Below are 22,742 nucleotides of genomic sequence, written 5' to 3'. Positions count from 1 at the left end.
GGAGAGCCCAAGGAAAACCACAATTTCCACAGCTGGTCAAGGTTGTGAGGCTGCAGGACTGACTCCTCGGCCAGGGACGACGATGGCCCTCTCCGCCGTGCCGCGCGGGACCCTATAAGCGGGGCCAAGAGCGGGGGCCACAAGGCCGAGACCCCGCTTCCCCCACAACACCGGCCAGGCTCTAGGCTAGGGGGATCCGCCACCGGACCCGGGCGGGAAGAGTCACGGCGCCTGTGCAGTGGGACGCACCACCGCGCCTGCGCACTGGGCTGACGCGCGGTGCACGTGGGCGGGGCCCCGCCTCCAGATCCTCCTCCCGCAGCCCGCGGGTGGAGGCCACGCTGAAGCCGGTGGGGCGGGAGCGCGGGGAAACCATCTCCGCGGCCCGCGCACTGCCCCGGGACTGGCACCTCGCTCCGTGGGTGGGGCACAGGGCCCTGCAGGGTAAGCGGCGGGTTCCGCCGGGCCCGGGATATCTATGCACGTGGGCCCCCTCGGGCACTGTGCGCTGCGCCCTGGAGAAGGGCCGGGGCGGAGCAGGGCCGGGGGCCTCCGGGGCTCAGACCCAGCGCCTGGCAACTACCCGGTCTTAAGCGGCAGCGCCTGGAGGCGGCCTCAGGGTCACTGGCAGCCAGGACTCCGCTGACCAGTGAGGGGCGCGGTCGGTGTTTTGGCACCGGGTGGGCAAGACAGTCGGAGTCTCCACCCCCAGGGAGCCTGTAGCACTGCTGTCTTCATTCATTCATCCAGGGTCTGCTGACCCGCTCCCAGCTCTGTGCCGGGCTCAGGAGATCCGATAGGGGCAGGACAGGCAGGGGAGAAAAGCCCGTTTAAACCTACCAGGAGACTTAGTATTTGTTCATGTGCTTTAATTTTGTATAGGTTTTAAGCATGTGCGGCAGTCATTTGCACGCACGGCCGTTTTTGGGTATTTTAACCTTGGGATAGAACTTGTATTTTGAGAGCCGAGCTGCCGTCCCCAGCTCCTAGAAAGCTAGTCGGGGGAGGGGGATGGGGCGGGGCCCGTCTGGACATCACTGCCACAGCCCCACACCGAGATTCTCCTCTCTGACCGCGTCTCCCCCTGACAGAGGGAGGCACCCCCGCCCCAGGAGCCCGGTGAGAGCAAGGTTAGCTCAGCCAAACCTCTGTTTGCCTTTGTGCACCTACATCCTGCCCCACCCCCCAGCCTACTCCTCATTCCCTCCAGGCTTACCTTTCCTTACAGCTTTGTTCTAGACTCTCCTTTAAAGAACAAAACTCATCTAAAATTGTTTTCCTTGGTGATCCTCTGGAGAGGGCCACTGTGGTGTTAGTGGTGTCACAGAAATGTGATCTGCCCCTCCTTAGCTCTGGACAAGCACCTTACCCCATGGAATGAAACTGGCTTTTAGGCTCGGGCCTCAGGGCCCTGGAGGTGATTGTGGGCCAGGCTGTCCCTGGCTCTGTGCCCCCTCAGGGTTATGTTCTGTTTGGCCTCTGTTTATGTCACCCTGAACTTGGTGTGTAACTTGAATGATTATGTGTATGTAATTTCACATGAGTGTTTTTCGGTCGTCTGAAGTAGTCTTATATGAATAGGGAAAGTGAAGTGATGAAGCACATGTGATTTGGAGACGGAAGCCAGAAACTCCTCTGCCTTGCCGCGTGCCAGCTCTGTGATCCCGGGCAAGACCGTTTACAGACATTCCCGGGCCTTGGTCCTGTTGTATGGAAGTAAGTCGTCATATGTCGTGTGGTATATAAGTGCCAGCCTGTGGGCCTCTGCTAACAGGGTCTAGCATATTTAAAGGGGTATTTTTTAAATGGGTAGACAAATTTAATGAAGAGCAACCTTTGCCTCGAAATTTAATATACTACCTGTTAGTCTGATCATCTATGTTATGCTTCTTAGACTAACATAGGACATGATAAAATTGGACTACGTAAAAGGGTTTTATAAAACGCTTTCAGAGTTGTAAGATGTTAGTATTGTTTTTGTGTCCTCACTAATCATCCTTGGAAATAGTAGCTTTAGAACTTTCCCTAGAAATACTTTTTTGTTAAATGATCACTTAGCAGTGGGAAACTTTGGGTTACTCTAACCTAACCAAAGGAGACCTCTGACAGGGCCTGTTGCCAGGTGAGAGCTGGCTGCCTGGGGATGGCTTCCTCAAGCACCAACCCCAAACCTGTCACAAGGCTCAGTTCTGTTTCTGACTGATGTCCCGCTGTCATTTCAAACTCGACGTGTAGAAAACCTGGTCACTGCTGTCTCCTGCCCCATCCCACACGGCCATCACATGGGTCCTGAAGCATCATCCGTGCCTCTTGGTGAATTGCTGTGTCATCAGCTCGCTTTCTTCACCAGCAAGCGATGGCTGAGCAGCTGCTGGGCTCTGGCCTTGTGTCATGGGTGGGAGATCAGGATGACTGGGCTGGTCCCTGCTTCCAGAGAGGCACCATCTCACCACAGGGAAGGGAGACACAGATGAACAACTCCACATGCAGCTTACTCAGGGAATGAGAGTGGAGAGCACCAAGGAACACAAAGGAGGAGCCTCCGACTGCAGGTTTCAGAGCGGCAGTGAGCATAGCATTTTGGGTAGGTTTTGCAGGGGTGTGGATAAAGGACCAAAGAAATAGGATGCTTAAAAAAAAAAAAACAGAATATTTAAGGCTGTCCTAGATAAAGGCCTGTGTTCCAGACTGCTGTAGCAGCACAGACTCATCATCATCACAGACAATGGTGGTGCTTGGTCAGGAGGGGGCAGGGAGTCACGGAGCACATAGTGGGTGGAGGTGGTCAGGGAAGGTGGGGATGACAGCTTGTCAGCTGAGGCTTAGGGATGAGGACCAGGTCGGCCCACCTGAGCAGGGCCAAGAGAGGTAGAGACTAAGCACAGAGGCCGATGGGGGCCAGGCCTGGGTAGCGGTATGATGTTATTCTGAGAGTGAAGTGAGGCCTGAGCTGGGGCTGGGGAGGGCGAGTCTTGGGGAGGGAGCTGCTGAGAGAGCCTTCCCTGAGGCCCCTTGTGCTCAGGGAGGGGTGCATTGTCTTGTCCCCCCGCCCCGTCCGAGCTTGGATGGTGAGCCTCTGGGAGGGCCTCTCCCCTGGCAGGGGCACAGGGCTGGCCCAAGGTTTGGACAGTGCTCCAGGGGCCGCAGGCATCCAGGTGTGACTGTAGGGCTGGATTCCCCGCAAGGGCCACTGTTCCGTCTCTCCTACCCCCAGACAGCCTGGGGTTGGCGTGAGGCCACCACAGGCTGCCCCCTACGCTTCTAGGCCCGGCCCCCGCTCTCCCTCCCCTGTGAGGGCCTTTACGCTGTCCTCCAGCCCTTCTCCCCCGCCACCATCCCTGTGTCCTGAGCACGGCCCACACACCCCCAGGGCTCTGGTCCACAGACACTCGCCCTGCTTCCCACCCGGCACGTGCCTGTCTCCCTCCCGCTGGACGTCCACTCCACCTCCCACGTTGACAGCCAGGGTGGACAGATGGTGGACGTCCCCAAGGGTAGGGGGAGCCCCGAGAGCCAGGCACCTCGCTTCTCGTCCTCTGAAGTCTCAGGTTCCCGCCCAGTGCCTCCGCTGAGCAAGTGCCTCCATTTTGGGGTGCATTGAACCAAACATAGGGGCGCTGAGTGGATTTCCTTTGCTCTGGGCTTTGAAAGCACATGGGCATCATTTCCCTCTCGGCAGGAACATGTATATGAATGACAAGAGGTATCTGTTGTGAAACTCCCAGGAGAATGAGCCGTTTCCCTGATCTGTCTGTGGCTCTGCAGTCCCCAAGGGACAGGATCTTAAACCTTTAAATATAAGTTACCAACAGGGGAGAAAAAGGGAGAGTGGAGAGAATGGACTGCATGTACATCTCTGTTACCTTGAAAGGTCTGGGGACACCACGCCCACGTGGCTTTTTTTTTTTTTTTTTACATCTTTATTGGGGTATAATTGCTTTACAATGGTGTGTTAGTTTCTGCTTTATAACAAAGTGAATCAGTCATACATATACATATGTTCCCATATGTCTTCCCTCTTGCGTCTCCCTCCCCCCACCCTCCCTATCCCACCCCTCCAGGCGGTCACAAAGCACCGAGCAGATATCCCTGTGCCATGCGGCTGCTTTCCACTAGCTATCTACCTTACTACGTTTGTTAGTGTGTATATGTCCATGCCTCTCTCTCGCCCTGTCACAGCTCACCCTTCCCCCTCCCCATATCCTCAAGTCCGTTCTCCAGTAGGTCTGCGTCTTTATTCCTGTCTTACCCCTAGGTTCTTCATGACATTTTTTTTTCTTAAATTCCATATATATGTGTTAGCATACGGTATTTGTCTTTCTCTTTCTGACTTACTTCACTCTGTATGACAGACTCTAGGTCTATCCACCTCATTACAAATAGCTCAATTTTGTTTCTTTTTATGGCTGAGTAATATTCCATTGTATATATGTGCCACATCTTCTTTACCCATTCATCCGATGATGGGCACTTAGATTGTTTCCATCTCCGGGCTATTGTAAATAGAGCTGCAATAGCAGCGAGTTTAGAGCCGTTTGCCTGGACCAGCACCTAGAGGGTATGCTCAGGCTGTGGGGCTATGGCCCAGGTCAGCACCTGCAGGACCGACAGCCTTGGACGGGTTGTCTAGTCTCTATGAACCTCAGTTCCTCTTCTGCAAAATGGGGATCCACCTTCCAGAATCATTCTGAGGATCAAATGAAACTTCTGACTCACAGGAAAAATGCAGACCTGTGGACAAAGTTCTGGTTGAAGGAACTTTTTGTCCCTGAGCGCAGGGATTTCTGACTTGCCCTAGAACCTCGCAGCCTAACGGGTTTTTCCTGCCTCTCCTCCCATTCCACCAGCCGCTGTGGCACAGTCCTCAGCAGACAAGGAAATGAGAAAAGTACCAAACAATGGGAACCTGAGGGTGACGAAGGTGGCGTACCCGCTGGGGCTGTTCGTGTGCCTGTTCATCTACGTCGCCTACATCAAGTGGCACTGGGCCTCCGCCACCCAGGCCTTCCTCGGCATCCCCGAGGTGGCCACGGGGGCCCGGAGGGGCCAGCAGTCCCACGGTCCCCCGGGGACAGCTGCCCGCGGGCCTGAGGTCTTCTACGGCATCATGTTCGACGCGGGAAGCACTGGCACCCGAGTGCACGTCTTCCAGTTCAGCCGGCAGCCTGGAGGTACCAGCTAGTGAGCCCTGGCCGCGCTCCCCTGTCCTCCGTCACACAGCAAAGCGTGGGCCCTCAGGGTGGGCTGGACCCCCGGCCTGGGACTCCCCGGGGAGCCTGTCGCCAGTGCCATTGCCCAGGAGTCCCAGATGTCCTCATTTGCACTGGCATCTGGTGACCACCTAGGGGCAGCTGAGATCCCAGAAGGCATTGGGGTGGCCTGTCCCCTCCCAGCGTCCCAGGCAGGTTGGGTGGCTAGGACCATGACTTAGGCCAGGGGTGAGTTTAAGGAAGGAAGTAGCCCCAGGTTCAGACCAGTGGGAGCGGGGAGTCCAGGAAAGTCAGGTACATGAGCAGAGACCTGGAGCCCAGGCCAACACGGAACGGCCCAGTGGGGCCGGGCAACAAGGGTGACAGATGGCAGTGGCCTCAGTGAGAGTAAAGCTGGGACCAGAGCCTGTGGGCCTGGCTTCCCAGGGAGGTGCTGAGGAGGAGTGAGGGTGGAGTTTGGGCATCTTCACCAGCGGGCTTCTCCCCTGGGGAGACCCCCAGCGCCGCCCAGTCCCCCCTCCACTCCTTATGGGTCGGTGTTCACAGCTGGGGTCCCTCCCCTCTGCTTCGGTGCTGACCCTTCTGGGCGTTTAACTGAACTGGTGTTCCAGATGCCTTTAGTAGGTCTCTTCAAACCTCTCATGGCACGTTTATCTACTTTTCATCTGCTCTATTTTTAAACTTGTTATAATGGTTAAGTATTTATATGCTGGACTTAACCTACCTCCAAAATTGGTTTTGAAGCTAAGTTTAAGGCAACGTGTGTTGGCATGTAATCCTTCAGTAGCCATGAGCCGGCGTGTTTTCTTTGGAGAGACCTCCTTACAGCAAGTTTGTTGCTGATTTTTCCTCCTTGGTCTATGTGTCTGCATTCGGACAGCACCCCTTGGCCTCGGTGTGCCTGGGAATGCTCTCCCTTGCTGTAAGCACATAAGTCCAGGCCCCTAATAATCTAAAACACTCAATTTTTAAAAAGAAGGCTGAAATATTCTTTTTTAAAAAAATAGAATAGAATAGAATGTATAGAATAGAATGTATTAGAATGTATAATGCGTCCTATCTAGAATTAAGAAAATGATTTTCACTTTGCAGTTTGGAATCATTTGCCCTGCTCCTCCGTTGGGTTTTTTTCTGTTTTTTTGTTTGTTTGTTCTTTGGCCACGCGGCTGCGTGCAGGATCTTAATTCCCAACCAGGAATCAAACCATGCCTGCTTGAGTGGAAGAACAGAGTCCTAACCGTAGGACCACCAGGGAATTCCCTGCTTCTCTATTTGTTGAATCAGCAAGAATTAACTCTGTTAAAATTTAACATTTTAAATGGGTAGTTTTTGGTATTTAAATTATACCTCAATAAAGTTGATTTTTTTTTTTTTAAATAGGAAAAGTTCTGGCCAAAACATTAAGTATAATATTCATTGTGTAGCCAAACTAAAGAGGCAGAGTTTAGATGAGAAACAATGCAGGTCTGTTTTCAGAAGTCTGCCTGGAACGTGTGGCTCCTCGTAGTTGTATAGATTCACGTATCTGTGTTTGTATTCACACTTGTACCTGTTCTAAAACATGATTTTCCTTTAGAAACTCCCACCTTGACCCATGAAACCTTCAAAGCACTGAAGCCAGGTCTTTCTGCTTATGCTGATGACGTTGATAAGGTAACAGTGTTCTCTCGTCTCTCTTTGCTCATCAAATTTGCCTTCTGTCGATTTGTTAAAGTGACTCTCTTTCTCTCGGATGCAGAGCCGTCCTCCCAGAGCAGCGTCTCTGCTGTGCTGACCTGGGACATTTCACTGCGTAGGACAGTCTATGGAGGACACTGGCACCCGTGGGAGGTCCCACCACCACCCCACATACACTACACACCACACCACACACACTGCACACGTATACACATAAACACCACACGCAGAACCACACCACATACACAGCCACACACACCACACCACATACAGAGCGCACACACATACACCACATACATCACACACATATACACACACACACAGCCACACGTATATACACAGCCACGCCACATACACACCACACCACACGTGCACAGTACACACATACATATACACCACACACACACACCACATATATCCCCCAGCTGGCCCGCATGCCGCCCAGAAGTTACGGTGTGATTTAAAAGCACAGATGCTACAAACTTAGAAAAAGCATTATTTGAAAGTTTAACTTTTTTTTGTTTCGGTTTCTCTGATTGAAGATGACAAATGTTCACTAAAAAAATTAAAGTCAAAAAAATGTATTATGCAAAATCCACAGAACCAAATAAGTGTGTAAAAGAAATTTAGCTGAACCGTCAAATGGTGACTTTGGTAAGTTGGTGGCGTTTACACTTCTGAGCTGCACGAACACAGGGCACCTGTGTTCCAGGGGGCTCCCGAAAGCAGCCCCTCATGCAGCTGTCAGTTCCTTTGGCCCCAGCACGTCTTATCAGAAGCTGACGCAGCATTCTTGCCACAGATGCATCCTGATCCCAGACAGTGAGGTCACGGCCTTGCTTTCCTGTAACTTGGTTAAGAAACAAATTGAAAACAAATCGAAATGAGTGACTCTAGAGGTTAAACCTGATTAAATGATATATCTTGGAATAAACTCATGGGGCTTTTTATGTATTTTTATAAATTTATTTATCTATCTATCTATTTATTTTTGGCTGCATTGGGTCTTCATTGCTGCACGTACGCTTTCTCTAGTTGCAGAGAGAGGGGGCTACTCTTCGTTGCGGTGTGTGGCCTTCTCGTTGCGGTGGCTTCTCGTTGCAGAGCACAGGCTCTAGGCACACGGGCTTCAGTAGTTGTGACGCGTGGGCTCAGTAGTTGTGGCGTGCGGGCTCTAGAACACAGGCTCAGTAGTTGTGGCTCTGCGGCATGTGGGATCCTTCCGGATCAGGGCTTGAACCCGTGGCCCCTGCCTTGGCAGGCGGATTCCCAACCACTGCACCCCCAGGGAAGCCCCTCATGGGGCTTTTTAAGTCTTACTCGTTCAGGCAGGCAGCACACATTCATGTGGGGTGACTGGTACAGCTTCCCAGCAGACCCCTCCCACTTCCTCCAGGAGGACAGTGTCCCTGGTTTCGCGCTGTCCTGTGTTCCCGTCCCCTCTATTTACACACACAGTGGAGCACGTTCACGCTGTATGCGCTTTGCTCCCGGGGCTGAGCAGTGTGCCTTGGAGACTGTGCCCCGTCAGGAAGTAGAGTGCTCTGTCCTGCCATGCGTGTGCACGTTGCACTTGGAGAGCCAGCCCCTCCGGAGGGCCTGTAGGTGACCCCCGCCACCCTTCGCTCCTCACGGTTTGGGAAAGGCTGCTCTGTGTCATCTCATGTGCACTTCGTTCCCCTCACATGCCAGGGCGTCGCCTGGGTGAACTCTTGGGGGGTTTCTGAGTGAGAGGCACACGTGTCCCCCACAGGCATTGCTAACCACCCCCCCAGCATCGTACCCTCCACACGCCTGGTGAGGCTTCACGGCAGTCGTCCCCTGCCCTGCCCAGCCCGCCCCCCACGGCCCTGGTCCAGCATGGAGAGCTCAGCATTCCGGCAGGTGAAGTGATTCCTCGGTGTAGCTCTTCATGGGTTTTAGTGCCGTGAGGGACCCCAGAATTCACTCATGGTGTCCAGGGGCGTCGCAGCTCGTCTGAGGCTGCTTGGGGCTGGTGGCAGGGCTGGCGGGGTTCCGGCTGCCAGGCGTGTAGAACCCTGGCCCGCTCCGCTGCCGAGGGTCCGCCCCACGCTCCTGCCTGCACCACTTGAGTCGCTGTCTCTGCTGATTTGGAAAATTAGAAAAAATACGTTGATAAATTAATAAAACCAAAAGGGTGGGGAGCACCTGTGACCCCTGCACGCTGAGTGCAAACCCTGCTCTACCCACCATGTTCACAGAGCACCCCGGGAATTCAGGAGTTACTGGACATTGCTAAACAGGACATACCCTTTGAATTCTGGAAGGCCACCCCCTTGGTCCTCAAGGCCACAGCTGGTTTGCGTCTGTTACCAGGAGAAAAGGCTCAGAAGTTACTGCAAAAGGTGAGCTCATCCAGTTACCCCGGGGCGGGTGACTTGAGATAACTGAAAACATGGAACATCAGCCCGTGTCCAAGCAGGCAGACAGGCCACCGAGAAGCTCCCCAAGGAGGGAAGCATGTCGAAATGTTAGCAGTGTCGCCTTCGGTGGAGGGGTTGTGGCTGAATGATGCTTTCTTTCTCAGGATGTTTAAAGCTATTCATGTTTTCTAGAATGAATCTGTTTTATAAAAAGAACAAGTTGGTGTTAAAAATATATTGTGTTTTTGAAGGGCTTCCTTCCATCCAAGAACTTGCCGAGTGTCTAAGGCCGTGGGACCTGAATTCTTGACATTTCGGCTCAAGCCAGCCATCCTCGTGGGAAGTGCAGGCTCCGCTCTTGGTCTGATGTTCAGATGTGACTGCTGAGGAGGCCCCTTTGTGTCTGCGCAAGCCCTGCACCTCCCTGCAGGCAGCTCTGGAGCCTGTCTTTGACATGTGCTTGCAGGGTTCTTACCATCAGGAATCAGGGAAAGTGTTCTCAGCAAAGTAGTCCTCCTCCACACTGTTTCTGAACCTGTTAGCTGCTAAATGACAGATGGTTGCAGGTTTGTCAAGGTCCCTTATAAAAACTACTGAATACCTTCACATGCTCGAGTTGGATTGTGGGACACAAGTGCAGACGTACTGAAGTTTCTATGTATCAATAATTGCTAAAAAAAAAAAAAAAAAAGGAGAAGGAAATAAAGCCAAACACAGTTGCTCACCGCTTTCGCTTCCCCTGTGCCAGGTCCTCTCCCAGGAACATGCCCACCAGGCCACGTGGCGGCCCAGGGCTGGGATCTGCCTTGTGGGGCTTCCCACCCCTCGTGTCCTGTCCTAAAGCAGGGCAGTGATTGGGACTGTGAGTTTAGATTCTAAACGATAAAGGCTTGTCTCTCTTTACATTTAGGTGAAAGAAGTGTTTGAGGCGTCGCCGTTCCTCGTAGGGGACGACTGTGTTTCCATCATGAACGGGACGGACGAAGGTAGTCGCCAGAAGCTCCATGTGCCATGAGGCTGCCCCTCGAGGCGGGCTGCATGCGGGGCTGCTGTCAGCATTGCGCTGGGAGCCTTCCCTGGTTGAAGGCACAGACACCAAAGTGCCGGTCCCACCCCGGTCCGCAGTCTGACCGTCTCAGAGCACTGTATTCTTGGGGCCAGTGATAGAGACATTCTCCTCGTGACTGGCTCCAAGCCTGGCATATATCACATTTCTGAAAACAAATCATCTTTTCTGATTTATTTTTTAATTAATTAATTCATTTGGCTGTGTTGGGTCTTCTTTGCTGCGTGTGGGCTTTCTCTAGTTGCAGTGAGCGGGGGCTACTCTTCGTTGCAGTGCGCGGGCTTCTCACTGCAGTGGCTTCTCTTGTGGAGCATGGGCTCTAGGCGCACAGGCTTCAGCAGTTGTGGTGTGCAGGCTCAGTAGTAGTGGCTCACGGGCTCTAGAGCACAGGCTCAGTAGTTTTGGCACACGGGCTCTATAGTGCAGGCTCAGTAGTTGTGGCTCACGGGTTCTATAGTGCAGGCTCAGTAGTTGTGGCGCACGGGCTCTATAGTGCAGGCTCAGTAGTTGTGGCGCATGGGCTCTATAGTGCAGGCTCAGTAGTTGTGGCGCATGGGCTTAGTTACTCCACAGCATGTGGAATCTTCCCGGACCAGGGCTCGAACCTGTGTCCCCTGCATTGGCAGGCGGATTCTTCACCACTGCGCCACCAGGGAAATCCCACCTTTTCTGTTTTAAGAACATTTAGAGAGAATCCCCAGTTGCTGATGCGTTAAAATGTTGCTGTTGCATTAATTCTAAGGGAGAGTCACTTCATAAGGTTCCTTACCAGCCCCTGACTTTAAACGTGACCTTCAGAGTTTGTTTGGGTGGAGGGAAAGGGAACATTTGTTTCTCATCCCACCTCTTCCAGAAAGAGGCAGTTGCTAAAGAGTGTGACCAAGAGATGTGACAGTTGGCTGAGCACGCTGATTTTTAGGTGGTGTCTCTAGAGCAGGCTGCCAGAAGCAGCTGGATGGTTCTATGAGTGATGCCCGTGTCTGTACCTGATCTGCAGGCTGAGAGTAGTGAGGAAGTGGCCTCCCTGTGCTCCTGAAATCGGAAAGCTGTCATGAGTTCCCATTGCTGTTTACAGCATCTCAGGTGATTCAGATGCTGTTTGTGACCCTCTCTTGCAGGTGTTTCCGCGTGGATCACCGTGAACTTCCTAACAGGTGGGTTCCCTTCATCATAAAGCCAGCAGTTCACAGACACAGGTCTTTAGAGCAGGGGCCTCATTTCCACTCTAAAATAACCCTTCGGGTTGCTGACCCGAAGTCGGGTGTTGGGATGGGTGGGGCAGCCACCGAGCTTGCAGATGCAAATGCTGGAGATGCAGGGGGTCCTTCTCCAAAGGCTCAGCTCTGCCTCTGCTCCCACGGCGGCGTCCCCTGGCCACCGTCCTCATTCCTGAGAGAAGCCCTGAGTCACACTAGTCAATATTGGACGTGACGCGAATGCTGATCACCTTATAATTGAAGTCCTGCTGTAGGTAGAACAGGGAACAGTCATTTTTCTTAGATTACTCTCAGGATGCGGATTTTTGTCCCTTTGTTGTAATTATGGACAAGACCAGTGTGTCTGACAGATGGATGAGAAAGCAGGAAGTTTCCTGTAGGAGTTGCCGCCCCGGGGATGGGGAGCCATGTCAGGTGACAGATCAGGAGCCCAGGCCCCAGGAGCACAGGTTGTCCTTCGTTCAGATGAAAGCCACCACCGGGGCAGCTGTCCTTCACGCCCCCCAAATGCACATGGACATTTTCAAGTGGCCACAGCTTCTGTCTGTCTTGTTCTCTTTCCACGGAAGGGCCTGGCGTCTAACCTCCCCTTTTCTGCTGTTCTGTTTACTAACGGGCATTGCTGTGTGGATTTTACTCTCGGTGCTGCAGGCAGTCTGAAGACCCCCGGGAGGAGCAGCGTGGGCATGCTGGACCTGGGCGGAGGGTCCACCCAGATCACCTTCCTCCCGAGATTCGAGGTAACCCGCCGCCGCCCCCAAGGCCACCTGCCCCGTGGGGGAGCCTCAGCCCCGGGGGAGGTCTGTGCACTCAGCTTCTCTCCTGAGGGTCAGATCACCCGCAGCGAATGCTTCTTAGTTTGATTTTAACTCTGCCTGGAAAAAAGAAAATAGGAATCTGGTCTTCAGCAGGGTGATAAACTAGATACTACCTGGAGACCTTGGGGCAGAGGGTGTGGGGTGGGTTCTTCCCCAACCCCCCGCAAGGGCTTCCAGGGAGGGGCCGGAGTCTGACTCAGATGGGACAGAGCCTCAGGCCTTTTCAGGATGGATGTTCTAAGGCAGGGGTCCCCAACCCCCAGGCTGCGGACTGGTAGGACCGGGCTTCACAGCAGGAGGTGAGCGGCGGGCAGCAAGCGAAGCTTCATCTGCCGCCCCCCCATCGCTCGCATTACTGCCTGAACCGTCTCCCTGTCCGTGGGAAACTTGTCTTCCACGAAACCAGTCCCTGGTGCCAAAAAGGCTGGGGACCGCTGTTCTAAGCGACACGAAAACGTTTCCAGTTGAGACTGCGTGCTGTTTTTAAAAAGCACTTTCCTCATCTGCCACTTTTTAAATTATTACTATTATTTTTAGTTTTAATGGAAGAGCCTTGGGACTCCCCTGGCGGTCCAGTGGTTAAAACTCTGCGCTTCCAGTGCAGGGGGCATGGATTCGATGCCTGGTTGGGGAACTAAGATCCCGCATGCTGCGTGGCATGGCCAAATAAATAAATAAATAAATATAAAACTTAGCATTAATGGAATAGCCTTAAATTTACGCATAACTCTTCTGGTTGGGCCGTATTTCCCAGAATGGGTAAATGTTACTCACAGGGAGGAAAGACATGGGACTTCCCTGGCAGTCCAGTGGTTAAGACTCCACGCTTCTACTGGAAGGGGTGTGGGTTCAGTCCCTGGTCGGGGAACTAGGATCCCACAGGCCTCTTGGTGCAGCCGGGGGGAAAAAAAAAAAAAAGAGGAAAGACAAAGTGTTTCACTGCTTGCTCCAAGCTGTTTCACAGCATGTGATTTGATGAAAGGCTAATTTAATTGAATACATCCGTGAATATCCCTGTTCTTTCAAATGAATTGAGGGAGTGGGGGACAATTTTTTATAAAGGCCAGCAGGAAAGGTGCTTTAACCCTTGTGTTCTTCCCCAGGGCACCCTTCAGACCTCCCCGCCCGGCTTCCTCACGTCCCTCCAGATGTTTAATAGGACCTACAGGCTCTACTCCTACAGGTTTGTTTTCAGGACTGAGCGTGGAGAGGTCCACTGTCCAGGCATGTGGCTCAGCTTAGCACTGCAGGCCTTCCCCAGCCTCCGCCTCCCGCCTGGGAAGCGACCAGGGTGCTGGGCCATAGACTTGGTCCCAAAATCCCTGCTGCGGACCCCCCTGCAGCCTCTCCCTCCCTCCCTCCTTCCTTCTTTCTTCCTCTTCTTAATCCTCCTCTTCCTTTTTTAATTCACCTGTAGTAAGATTACATTTCTTCTTTTGTACTTATTCTCTTCTGCCTTGGAAAAGGTTTTTGGGAAAGTGGGGAAGAGTCCACAGATGGTGCAGGAAGTTTCTGGGCCGTCTTTTTCGCCACATGGCGCCTTTAATAGGTTCTTTCCGTGAGGCCCGTCCACACCATAAAGCTGGGGACCTGTGTGTCGCCCTCGCTGGTGTCCACAGCTCCTGGACGAGCTCCCACCAAGTAAGAGCCTTCGCTGTCGAGCTGAGGCGCTGGATGCCCTGAGCCCCACTGAGGGAGCTCCTGCAAGAAGCAGGAAGCTGCTGCCTTGCCCCTGGTTTCCTCCTTCCCCCCACATTTTGGATCCAGGCTGGCGAACGTGCTGCAGGCGGAGTTGAGGGAGGCCTCCGCTCACCTGGGTTCTCTCTCCGCAGCTACCTGGGGCTCGGCTTGATGTCGGCGCGGCTGGCGGTTCTAGGCGGCGAGGAGGGAAAGCCTGGTGAGTGGGGTTCAGAGCCCTCCCGGCCAGCAGGACTCGGGATCCCCAGAGGGTCCCCCCCCCAGCCCTCGTTGGTGGGCCCCTGAAGACCTTCTCAGTTACTTTTAAAGAAAGATGCTAGTGAAGCGGTTTCTGGATCACCGAGTTGCAGGGGGTTCTTAGGAACCCAAGGAACTGGGTGTGAACGGAGTTGGCTTGTTTGTAAGGATTTACCACTGGGTGCACGGTGGGGGGGCTCCGACGGGGGCTTCAGGGGAGGTTCTGGCTCCTGAGAATGTCCCCTGTGTTCTTCTGCTCTCGAGGGGACTTGGAGCGGGCTCTGCCTTCCTCCAGACGTGGCATTTGGGGACGAAGCCTGTGTCTGTTCCCAGGCCCTCTCTGCGCCATCCTGCCCTGACGTGCTTGGCTTGGGACAAGCCAGGCGTTGCTGGCGGGCGCTCGAGCCCCTGGGACATTCAGGGGACCACATGCCCGAGGCGAGCGGGGGCCCTGCTCTGAGGCCGCCTCGGCCTGTCCCCTCGAAGGCCTCGGTCAGACGTGCGCAAGCCCAAGCATGTTCTCGGCCACGCGCACCCCCGGCCCAGCACTTCCGCTGCCTCTTCCAGGGCCTGGCTGTTCTGACAGAGCGGGAATGTTCCACTGGAATTGTTTTCCACGCACATCCTGCTGTTTAACCTCGTAACAGTGGCCCCTTTTTTGCAAACCAAAAACGCGTCCACGTCTCAGAAACACCCACGACCACACTTTGGGCCAGAAAACACTTGTTAGCCAGTGGAGGACGGCAGGCACCCACCTGCCCGTCTGTGCCGGCCTCAGGGTCCTGTCCCTCCTGCACCCCAACCCGGCAGAGCGGCGGGGAGCCGTGTGTCTTCACGTGGGGCTGTGACAGCCGCCAGAAGGGGTGCAGACCCCTCGCTGCCCTAGGGAGGCGTCTCCCGCCGTGTGAGTCGTTGTCACTCAGCAGACCACCCACCGCCCTGAGTAGCTGCAAACAGCAGTCGTCTTATCTCAGGATTGCACAGGCATCCACTCGGAGGTCCCTTTGCTGGGGTCCCTAGGGTCCTGTGAGGTGGCATTTTGGGCGCGTGTCTGGCCCCTACCCCGCAGAGCAGCCTGCACTTCTCCCTGGCGGCTCAGAGGAAGGAAAGCCTCCTGAAGTCCCACGGCCTTGTGTCCTGCACGTTCCGCTGGTGCAGGCGGGCCCAGGCCAGAATCAGGCAGGCACAGGGACCCATTCGGCAGGACGCCAGGAGGCGTGTCCCCGAGGGCTGGCGTCCTGGGGCCCTGGAGGCTGCCCCACGGGGAGCCACTGGGGTCGTCATGAGCGTCGCCTGGAACCCCGAAGCCCCTCTGTGGCCGTGAGCTGGGAGTGGCTCTGCTGGGCTTCCGCCTCCCGAAGCTGACTCAGGACGCTTCCGCAAGTCCATCCCGCGGCAAAAAGGAAGCGTGTTCCCTTGACCCTCCCAAGCCCTCGGTGCTGTCGGCCTCCCCTCAGCGGGCCCCGTCTCAGCTCCAGGCCTGCCCTCACCCCACCACGGTCGGTGCTCTTTATCCGACTCTGTCTCTTTCTGTTTCAGCTGAGGATGGAGCAGAGTTGGTCAGCCCTTGTTTGTCTCCCGGTTTTCGAGGAGAGTGGGAGCACGCTGAAGTAACGTACAGGGTGTCAGGACAGGAGGCAGGTACGGCACGTTTATCCTCCGTGGGTGGCTCGTGAGGGTCGACGGCAGCCCCTTCCCTCCGGACACCTCAGAGAAGCAGAAGTGTGTACTTGCCCGCAAGCCGGCTATGGTTCTGGAATCCCCAGCTCCTGCGGGGTCCCTGCACAGGGCTCCCTTGTCCGCCGCTCTTCCAGGGACCCGATTTCCCAGCAAGCCTCCAGTGAGGGAGGATCTGGACGTCCCTCGGCTTCGAGCAGACAGCCAGGTGTGGCTGCGGGCCTGGCAGCTCTGTGGGAAATGGCTTCTCCTCCCACACGCGCCGCCTGTGCTCCAGCGAGGGCGGGAGAGGCCACAGAGCCCCAGGCCTGTCTCACCCACAGGGTCCCGTGGCTCTGTGCTCTGAGTTTCTTCTAAAAGAGATGCTGAAACATTGTGTCCAAGCTGGGCCCGTGGGCGTGAGGTTTGCCTCTGGTGACAGGGCTGTCGCTACTCACAGCACTTCTGACGCCAAACGTGTGGGGGTTTTCCCACAGCGGCCAGTTCTCTGGCAGCGGCGGGTGTCCTGCGATTCACTTCGTTCCGACACTGACTTCCGGAGTCAGTGCAGCCCCCATCAGATGAGGCCCTCCCCGACCTTTGCAAGTGCTGGGCCTCCCATTCTTCCGACCGACCGGCGACAAATCAGGGGTTCCCACGGCCTCCTCCTCAAATTTGATAATTTGCTGGAAGCACTCACAGAACTCAGGGAACAGGTTCCTATCACTGGTTTCTTATCAAGGACACAGCTGAGCAACAGTGAAATGGGAGAGAGGCACAGGGCAGGCGTGTCAGGAGGGCGCCCGGAGCCCCCCTCTCCCCGGGAGCCCCCCTCTTCCCGGGAGCCCCCTTCCCGGGAGCAACCCCCTCTCCTTGGGAGCATCCTCTCCCTGGGAGCAGCACCTCCATGTGTCTCCAACCCGGAAGCTCTCCGAGCCCCATTGTGTAGGGTTTCTACAAGGCTCATGGCAGAGGGACTGATGAACTCAGTGGCTGCTGGTGACTGACTCAATCCCCAGCCCCCTGCCCACTCCCTTGGGGGTGGGGCTGAAGGTTTCAGCCCTCTAATCACCAGCTCCCATCCTGAAGCCATCAGGACCCACCCGGAGTCACCTCGTTAGCACAACCCAGGTGGACTGAAAGGGGCTTATTATGAATCACAGAACGTCTCTCTCACTCTCACCACTCAGGGTCCTACAAGGCTTTACAACCTCTGTGCCAGGAACCCAGGGTAGAGAACAAATGCACGTTCCTTACTATCCAGTGATAAACGGAAGGGGGCTGTGGGTACCAGGGGGGATCGCGGTCTAAAGACGACCAGGGAAGGCCTTATGGGTTGATACCTGAGACAAGACATGAAGAAATGGGAAGTGAGTGCCAAGCCGAGGGAGCAGCACATGCAAAGGACCAGAGGCAGCTGCTATGTTTAAGGAACATGGAAGAGGTGGTGTGACGGGTCAGACGAGGGAGAGTGCAGGGAGATGAGGTCCCAAGTGCAAGGGCGCAGCTCCCAGGGCCCTGGGAGAGCTAAATGGAGCTGCCGTCAGACGTGGAGCAGGGCTGGGGCAAGCTCAGACCTGGGTCCAGGTGTGGGCTGTGGGCATCCATGTCCACTGACTCAGTCTTGTGTTGTCGCTCTCCTTCTGAGCAAGGAGTCAGTGACCAGCCCTGTGAGCTTGGCACGCTGCCTGTAGGCCCCAGCTTCCTCATCTGTGACAGCAGGGAGGTGCAGGCCCCACCCAGGCGGCTGGTGAGATGGGGTGGGACAGTGCACACTCGAGCTCAGCACAGGGCTGGCAGGGTGAGCGTGGGGTGGACCCACTGGGCTGCGTCACGGCAGCTGCAGGCGCCCAGCTGGAGGCGCGTGACCTTCAGGGTCGGGCCACACTCTCTCGGGCCACCTTTCATGCTCACAGTTTCTCCCCTTGAGCTGGCCGCAGCACGTGGCCCCTGAAAAGTTGCTGGTGAGCACCCCCAGGTCGCAGTCACCCTGGGCTATGTGGTCAGGCGCCCAGAGCCCACTGACCGCTGAGTCTGCTCTCCCTTCGCTCCAGCGGGGAGCCTCTACCAGCTGTGCGCCCGCCGAGTGTCCGAGATCCTCCGAAACAAAGTGCACAGGACGGAGGAAGTGAAGGACGTGGATTTTTATGCCTTTTCCTACTATTATGACCTTGCCGCAAATGTGGGCCTCATAGGTAAGGGTGGGGCTCGGTTGGGCTGTGCAGGGACTTGGGTGTGGGTCCCCGGGTGGAGGGCCCGTCAGTCACATCAGGGTGATAGAAATGGAGGGCGGGGGACGTGTCACTGAGTAGAGAGTAATAGTCCCCCTTTTTATAAATAAGTCAGTTCTCTGAGCCGCTCAGTGCAGGGAGGCTTCCTCGCTGTCGGTTTATTCTCCTTTCGCCGTGTGATTCTCAAACCGTCAGCCACTGGCACCCAGGCCAGCAGGAGGACTCAGCCCACCCCTCAGATCGCCCTCAGGAGCCTGGGGGTATCACCCTGACCCCTCCCCAGCCTGCGATGCCGTCAGGACAGAAGACGGTATCGTGAGTCTGGGACCGGTGCTGGTCAGACCAACTGGAAACCCTCCAGAGGGTTGTGAGGTCACTTCAGTGGGTCGTGACCCGACATGTGTTTTGATGAAATAGATTGAGGATATTAGAACGTGTTGCCCGTGGCAAGGGTGAGAACGTTAATGTCCACAGAAAGCCGCCCTGGAGAGACCGAAGCTGTCAGGTTCCGGCTCGCTGGGCCCCACTGGGCTACACTCTCGGACCCAGTGTGAATGGCAGCCAGCCGGTCCAGGCGGAAGGTGACCTCTCACCCCTCACCTAGGCCCAGGCCCCTCCCTCTGGGGCACCCCAGCAGCTACCCCTCGGCCGGCTGGTCTGCAGGTTCCCTGTAGCTGGAGCCAGGGCACCGTCGTCTGCACGCCGATGCCCAGACGTGCGGCCACCTGCATCTGACCCCCCACCCCCAGGGTACCCCAGGCGCAGGCCCAGGGACCTCAGTGCTGTCTCGCCTCCACGGTGCTGGTGCAGACTGGGTGCCCCGTTTCCTCCACAGATGCAGAGAAGGGAGGCAGCCTTGTGGTCGGAGACTTTGAGACTGCGGCCAAGTACGGTGAGTGGCCTGGAGGCAGGACGCTGGCCCAGGCATGAGGCAGACGCTGGCCCCAGAGCTCCTGGTCGGCCCCTGACTGTCGACCGGACGAGCCTTCGGGGGTGTGAGAGTGTGTAGGGGCCGCTGAGCTAGCTCAGACCGCAGGCCCACCGCGCCCTGTGTGGCCTGGGCAGTGGAGGCAGGCGTTTCTAGTCCCAGTGTTGTGAGGAACAGACTCCCTTGATTTCACTTTTTCTGACTCTTTCTCTGTGACTCAGGTGACCTCAACTCCCCAAAGCGTCCCAGCAGATTCACAATTGCCAGGGACCCCTGCACCACAGGGTCCACCGCCCCCCCTCCACGTTCCCCCACCCAGGAGCCCTTTTCCCCTCAGTGTGCCGGACGGCGGAGACCCAGCTGCCGCGCAGCCCCTTCCTGTGCCTGGATCTCACCTACGTCAGCTCGCTGCTCCACGGACTCGGCTTCCCGGGGGACAAAGTGCTGAAGGTGGGGACTCCCCCGGTGCCCCCAGCCCCCACCCGTCGCGAGCACGTGCCCGCCTTTCACACGCACGTGCTCCCTTCCACCCCCCCGCCCCTTGTCTTTTCAAGTTGACCCGGAAGATTGACAACGTGGAGACCAGCTGGGCTCTGGGGGCCACTTTTCATTACATCGACTCCCTGAGCCGACAGAAGAGCCCCGCCTTGTAGCAGCCCAGCTGCCAGCCATCCCCGTAGAAGCACTGTCTCTGCGAGAACAGGCCCCTTTGGGACCCCCAGTGTGCGGGGAGGGGGTCATGGCACAGGCTGAGACCCTCCTCCCCGTGACCTCACAGACCGGCCCCTGGACGTGCTGGAACACGGCCCAGGACTTGTTTCCCGGTGGCCAGTGACCAGACAGGGTAAGGGGCACAGGCTGAGGCCAGGGTGGCACAGCCGCTGTCCCCACCGTCCCATCGCAGGGCTGGGGCGGCTGTGACACACGTCCGGTGACAGGAGTCTTGTTTTGTCCCACTGCCCCCAGCGGGAGCCCCCTGGGCTGGTGGGCCAGGCGTCTCCTCCGTGGGTGTAGACTGTGACGTCATCCAGAAGCTGCTTCCTTGGGTCCTCGGGTGGCTCAGGGTTAGCTGGCGGGTTGGCGCTGAGACTGGAAAGAGGGGCTGGAGGAAATGCCTCTTTGTGGCCCGTGTGCCCTGGCTTCTCGAAGCGGTCTAAACGTGAGCGTGAGCTGCTGTGAGATATCTGTGTCTGTGAGTGAGTGATGTCTGTGTGGTGCTGCGTGCTCGTGTAGCAGCTGTGTTCTGAGCCCAGTGGATGTATCGCTGCCCTGAGCCATTTGCAGCCCAGCGGTGTCAGTCGGGCTGGAGCCCCAGATGCACCCTCTCACGGCCCGTCCCCGCAGGCTCGCAGGATGCTGGCTGAGCTGTGCACGGGATGCTGTGTCCCAGGCCCGCAGCCGTTCCTGTGGCATATGCACTATTCACGGAATAAGCTGAACCTCGTGTGTTCCACTTGAAATAAAGGGTTTTCCAGGGTTTCTGCTCCTCTGATTCCTCTCGGTGAGCACCAGCCGTGTCCCTCCACCCCGGGTGTCAGGCACCTGAGGTCCCTGTTCACCAAAGTTTAAACAAAAACCTGCCCAAGTGGGTGACATGTGATGGCAGGATTAAATCCTGTCTGTACATCTTGGGGAGACAACAGCAGACGGACACACAGAAGCCCCTGTCGGGCCCTCCTGGCGTCCCCTGTCCGGGACTGGCCCTGTGGAGGCCCAGGCTGTTCTGGGGTCTGGCCGGGCAGAGCCCCCTCGACTGTGACTCGTGGCACTGCCGGGTGAGGATCTGGGCTCATCACCTCCGGCGGCCGTGGGGTCTGGAGCGAGCGCCGAGCTCCAGGTTGCAGTGTGTTCAGCAAGGATCTGGCTTTAATCCGGGACAGTCGGAAGGGGATCACGGGCCGGACAAAGACTGGACAGACCCCTCCCAGGGCTGCAGCGGGTCCAGAGTGACGTGACTGCTGAATAAGCCCACGTGTTAGGCCTGTGGACATGGATCCCTGACCCTGGAGTGGGCAGGCCCAGGAGAGGGATGCAAGTGTACAACCTGAGAAGCGCTAAGCCTGCAGGACAGCCACGTGGGGAGTCCCCACCCCCTCCTGCGTGTCCTGACCCAGTCTGGGTTGGGGCGTCGCCACAATCACAACCCTAGAGGGCTGGAGGGAGGCCACCAGGATGCAAACACTGGAAACTGGAGCCAGCTGTCCTCTGCCCGGTGGTTTGCCTGAAGTGTCAATACTGGGGTAGGGGGCAGAGGTCTGCATGCGACACAGCAGGAAAAGACAGAGCAGGAAGATGCTTAGCCACGTCAGCACTAAAGCTCCAGGCTCCACTTGACAAGGACATGAAAACCAGCTCCCCTCCACCCAGTACCCCTGCCTTGGTGGGCCTCCCAGCCCCTTCCTTCCATGATACCTTACAGTTTAGATACTTAATGGACTCCAGAGGCAAGGAATCAAAAATGCATGAAGGCAGAAGTGAAAATTGATTTGGTCTGTTTATAGGTTGGTGATCTCACATCTGAAAAAGATAAACAACTGGACTTTTCCCGAGAGATTCCCAAATAAGTCATGGAATGTTTTGAGCTGAGCAGAATATGCAAGTCATTCGCTGAGTGTCTTTGTGATAATGAAGTAGGCTCTTGTTTTTTAAAAATAGCCACACGTGCACATCCCAACACGTGAGTGATGCATATGCATGAAGAGGCTCCCGCCCACACGCCCTGCCCGTGTTTCCCGCACCCCACCTTCCCGCCCTCACTCAGAACAGCTGCCCCGTCTGGAGGACAACCCCGCGGTGTCCAGATGTTTGCACTCCCACACCCGTGTGTGTGAGCTGGCCTGACATTGCGGACCCAACTGCAGGAACGTGCTTTATTTTGTCTTAGGGTGCTTCTTAGAGGGGATTTTAATAAGGAATTTAAAATCTAAATTAAATTGCAGCTTGAGCTGAATGATGGTGGAGAGGCTCGGATCAACATAAATTAGAAAATAATGGAATTAAACTGATTTTTACTCCCTATATGAAATGTACCCTCTCGATACTCAGAATAGTTCAACCTACTTCCCCTTTGTCTTCATGGGGTTAAGTATCTTGAGAAAATAGAAAATGTGCCGGGAGCTCTGTGTCTTAGGTGACTCACTGAGGCGTCCCACTGGGAGACCCAGCCTGGACTTCTGGGGTCCAGTTCTGAGGGGGTGTTGTGTGGAGTTGGGGTCTATCTTCCCTGCCCTCCTGGAGGAGATGGACGAGTCTTAGGGGTGATATAAACGGAGTGGTTGAAGGGGCAGCCTTGCTGATCTAGGGCACTGCTCGAGGTGACAAGCACCTGTGAAGATCAGGCCCTGGTGGGAGCAAAGTCCTTTAAGAAGCAACACTTTTCCAGAAGACAGAGTTGTGAGACCCCTGGAGGAGCTTCCAGAAGGACTTCACTTGAAATACCCGCAAGGGTTTGCCTGCTGCCCTTATGCCGCCTCATGCAGAACGGGAACAGCTCCCCCAGGCAAGACATCATGTCTTGAACTGTTCTTTTCTTAACTGAGGTACAATTGACATATAACATTGTATCAGTTTAGGTGTACAACATAATGATTCCACATTTGTATATGTTGTGAGGTGATCAC

The 22,742-nt window shown here is 55.7% G+C and overlaps 1 protein-coding gene across 3 annotated transcripts; it reads left to right on the top strand.

The window, feature by feature from the left end:
- The first annotated feature begins 299 nt into the window (after positions 1-299).
- Positions 300-20,593, top strand: ENTPD6 (ectonucleoside triphosphate diphosphohydrolase 6). 3 transcript variants are annotated; one of them, XM_079945940.1, is made up of 15 exons: positions 300-444; positions 1,582-1,716; positions 4,848-5,171; positions 6,787-6,863; positions 9,110-9,253; positions 10,182-10,257; positions 11,456-11,491; positions 12,206-12,294; positions 13,476-13,555; positions 14,205-14,269; positions 15,847-15,948; positions 18,018-18,158; positions 19,030-19,086; positions 19,460-19,572; positions 19,677-20,593. In XM_079945940.1, the coding sequence occupies exons 3-15, from the start codon at positions 4,880-4,882 to the stop codon at positions 19,773-19,775; spliced, it is 1,371 nt and encodes a 456-aa protein (XP_079802066.1). In that variant the 5' UTR covers positions 300-444; positions 1,582-1,716; positions 4,848-4,879; the 3' UTR covers positions 19,776-20,593. The 3 variants fall into 3 exon arrangements, with proteins under 3 accessions (XP_079802066.1, XP_079802067.1, XP_079802065.1); XM_079945941.1 differs by lacking the exon at positions 19,030-19,086; XM_079945939.1 differs by having other exon boundaries at positions 19,460-19,799.
- The last annotated feature ends 2,149 nt before the right edge of the window (positions 20,594-22,742 follow it).

The sequence above is a fragment of the Stenella coeruleoalba genome (assembly GCF_951394435.1).
Source record: "Stenella coeruleoalba genome assembly, chromosome: 15".
NCBI lineage: Eukaryota > Metazoa > Chordata > Mammalia > Artiodactyla > Delphinidae > Stenella > Stenella coeruleoalba.
The sequence above is the reverse complement of the archived record's forward strand: the minus strand, read 5'-3'. Positions and strand labels throughout refer to the sequence as shown.

Coding starts and splice junctions, on each gene's coding strand:
- ENTPD6 (XM_079945939.1), top strand. CDS start 4,880: ATGAGAAAAGTACCAAACAATGGGAACCTGAGGGTGACGAAGGTGGCG. Junction 5,172..6,786: donor GTTCAGCCGGCAGCCTGGAG/GTACCAGCTAGT, acceptor ATTTTCCTTTAG/AAACTCCCACCTTGACCCAT. Junction 10,258..11,455: donor CATGAACGGGACGGACGAAG/GTAGTCGCCAGA, acceptor CCTCTCTTGCAG/GTGTTTCCGCGTGGATCACC.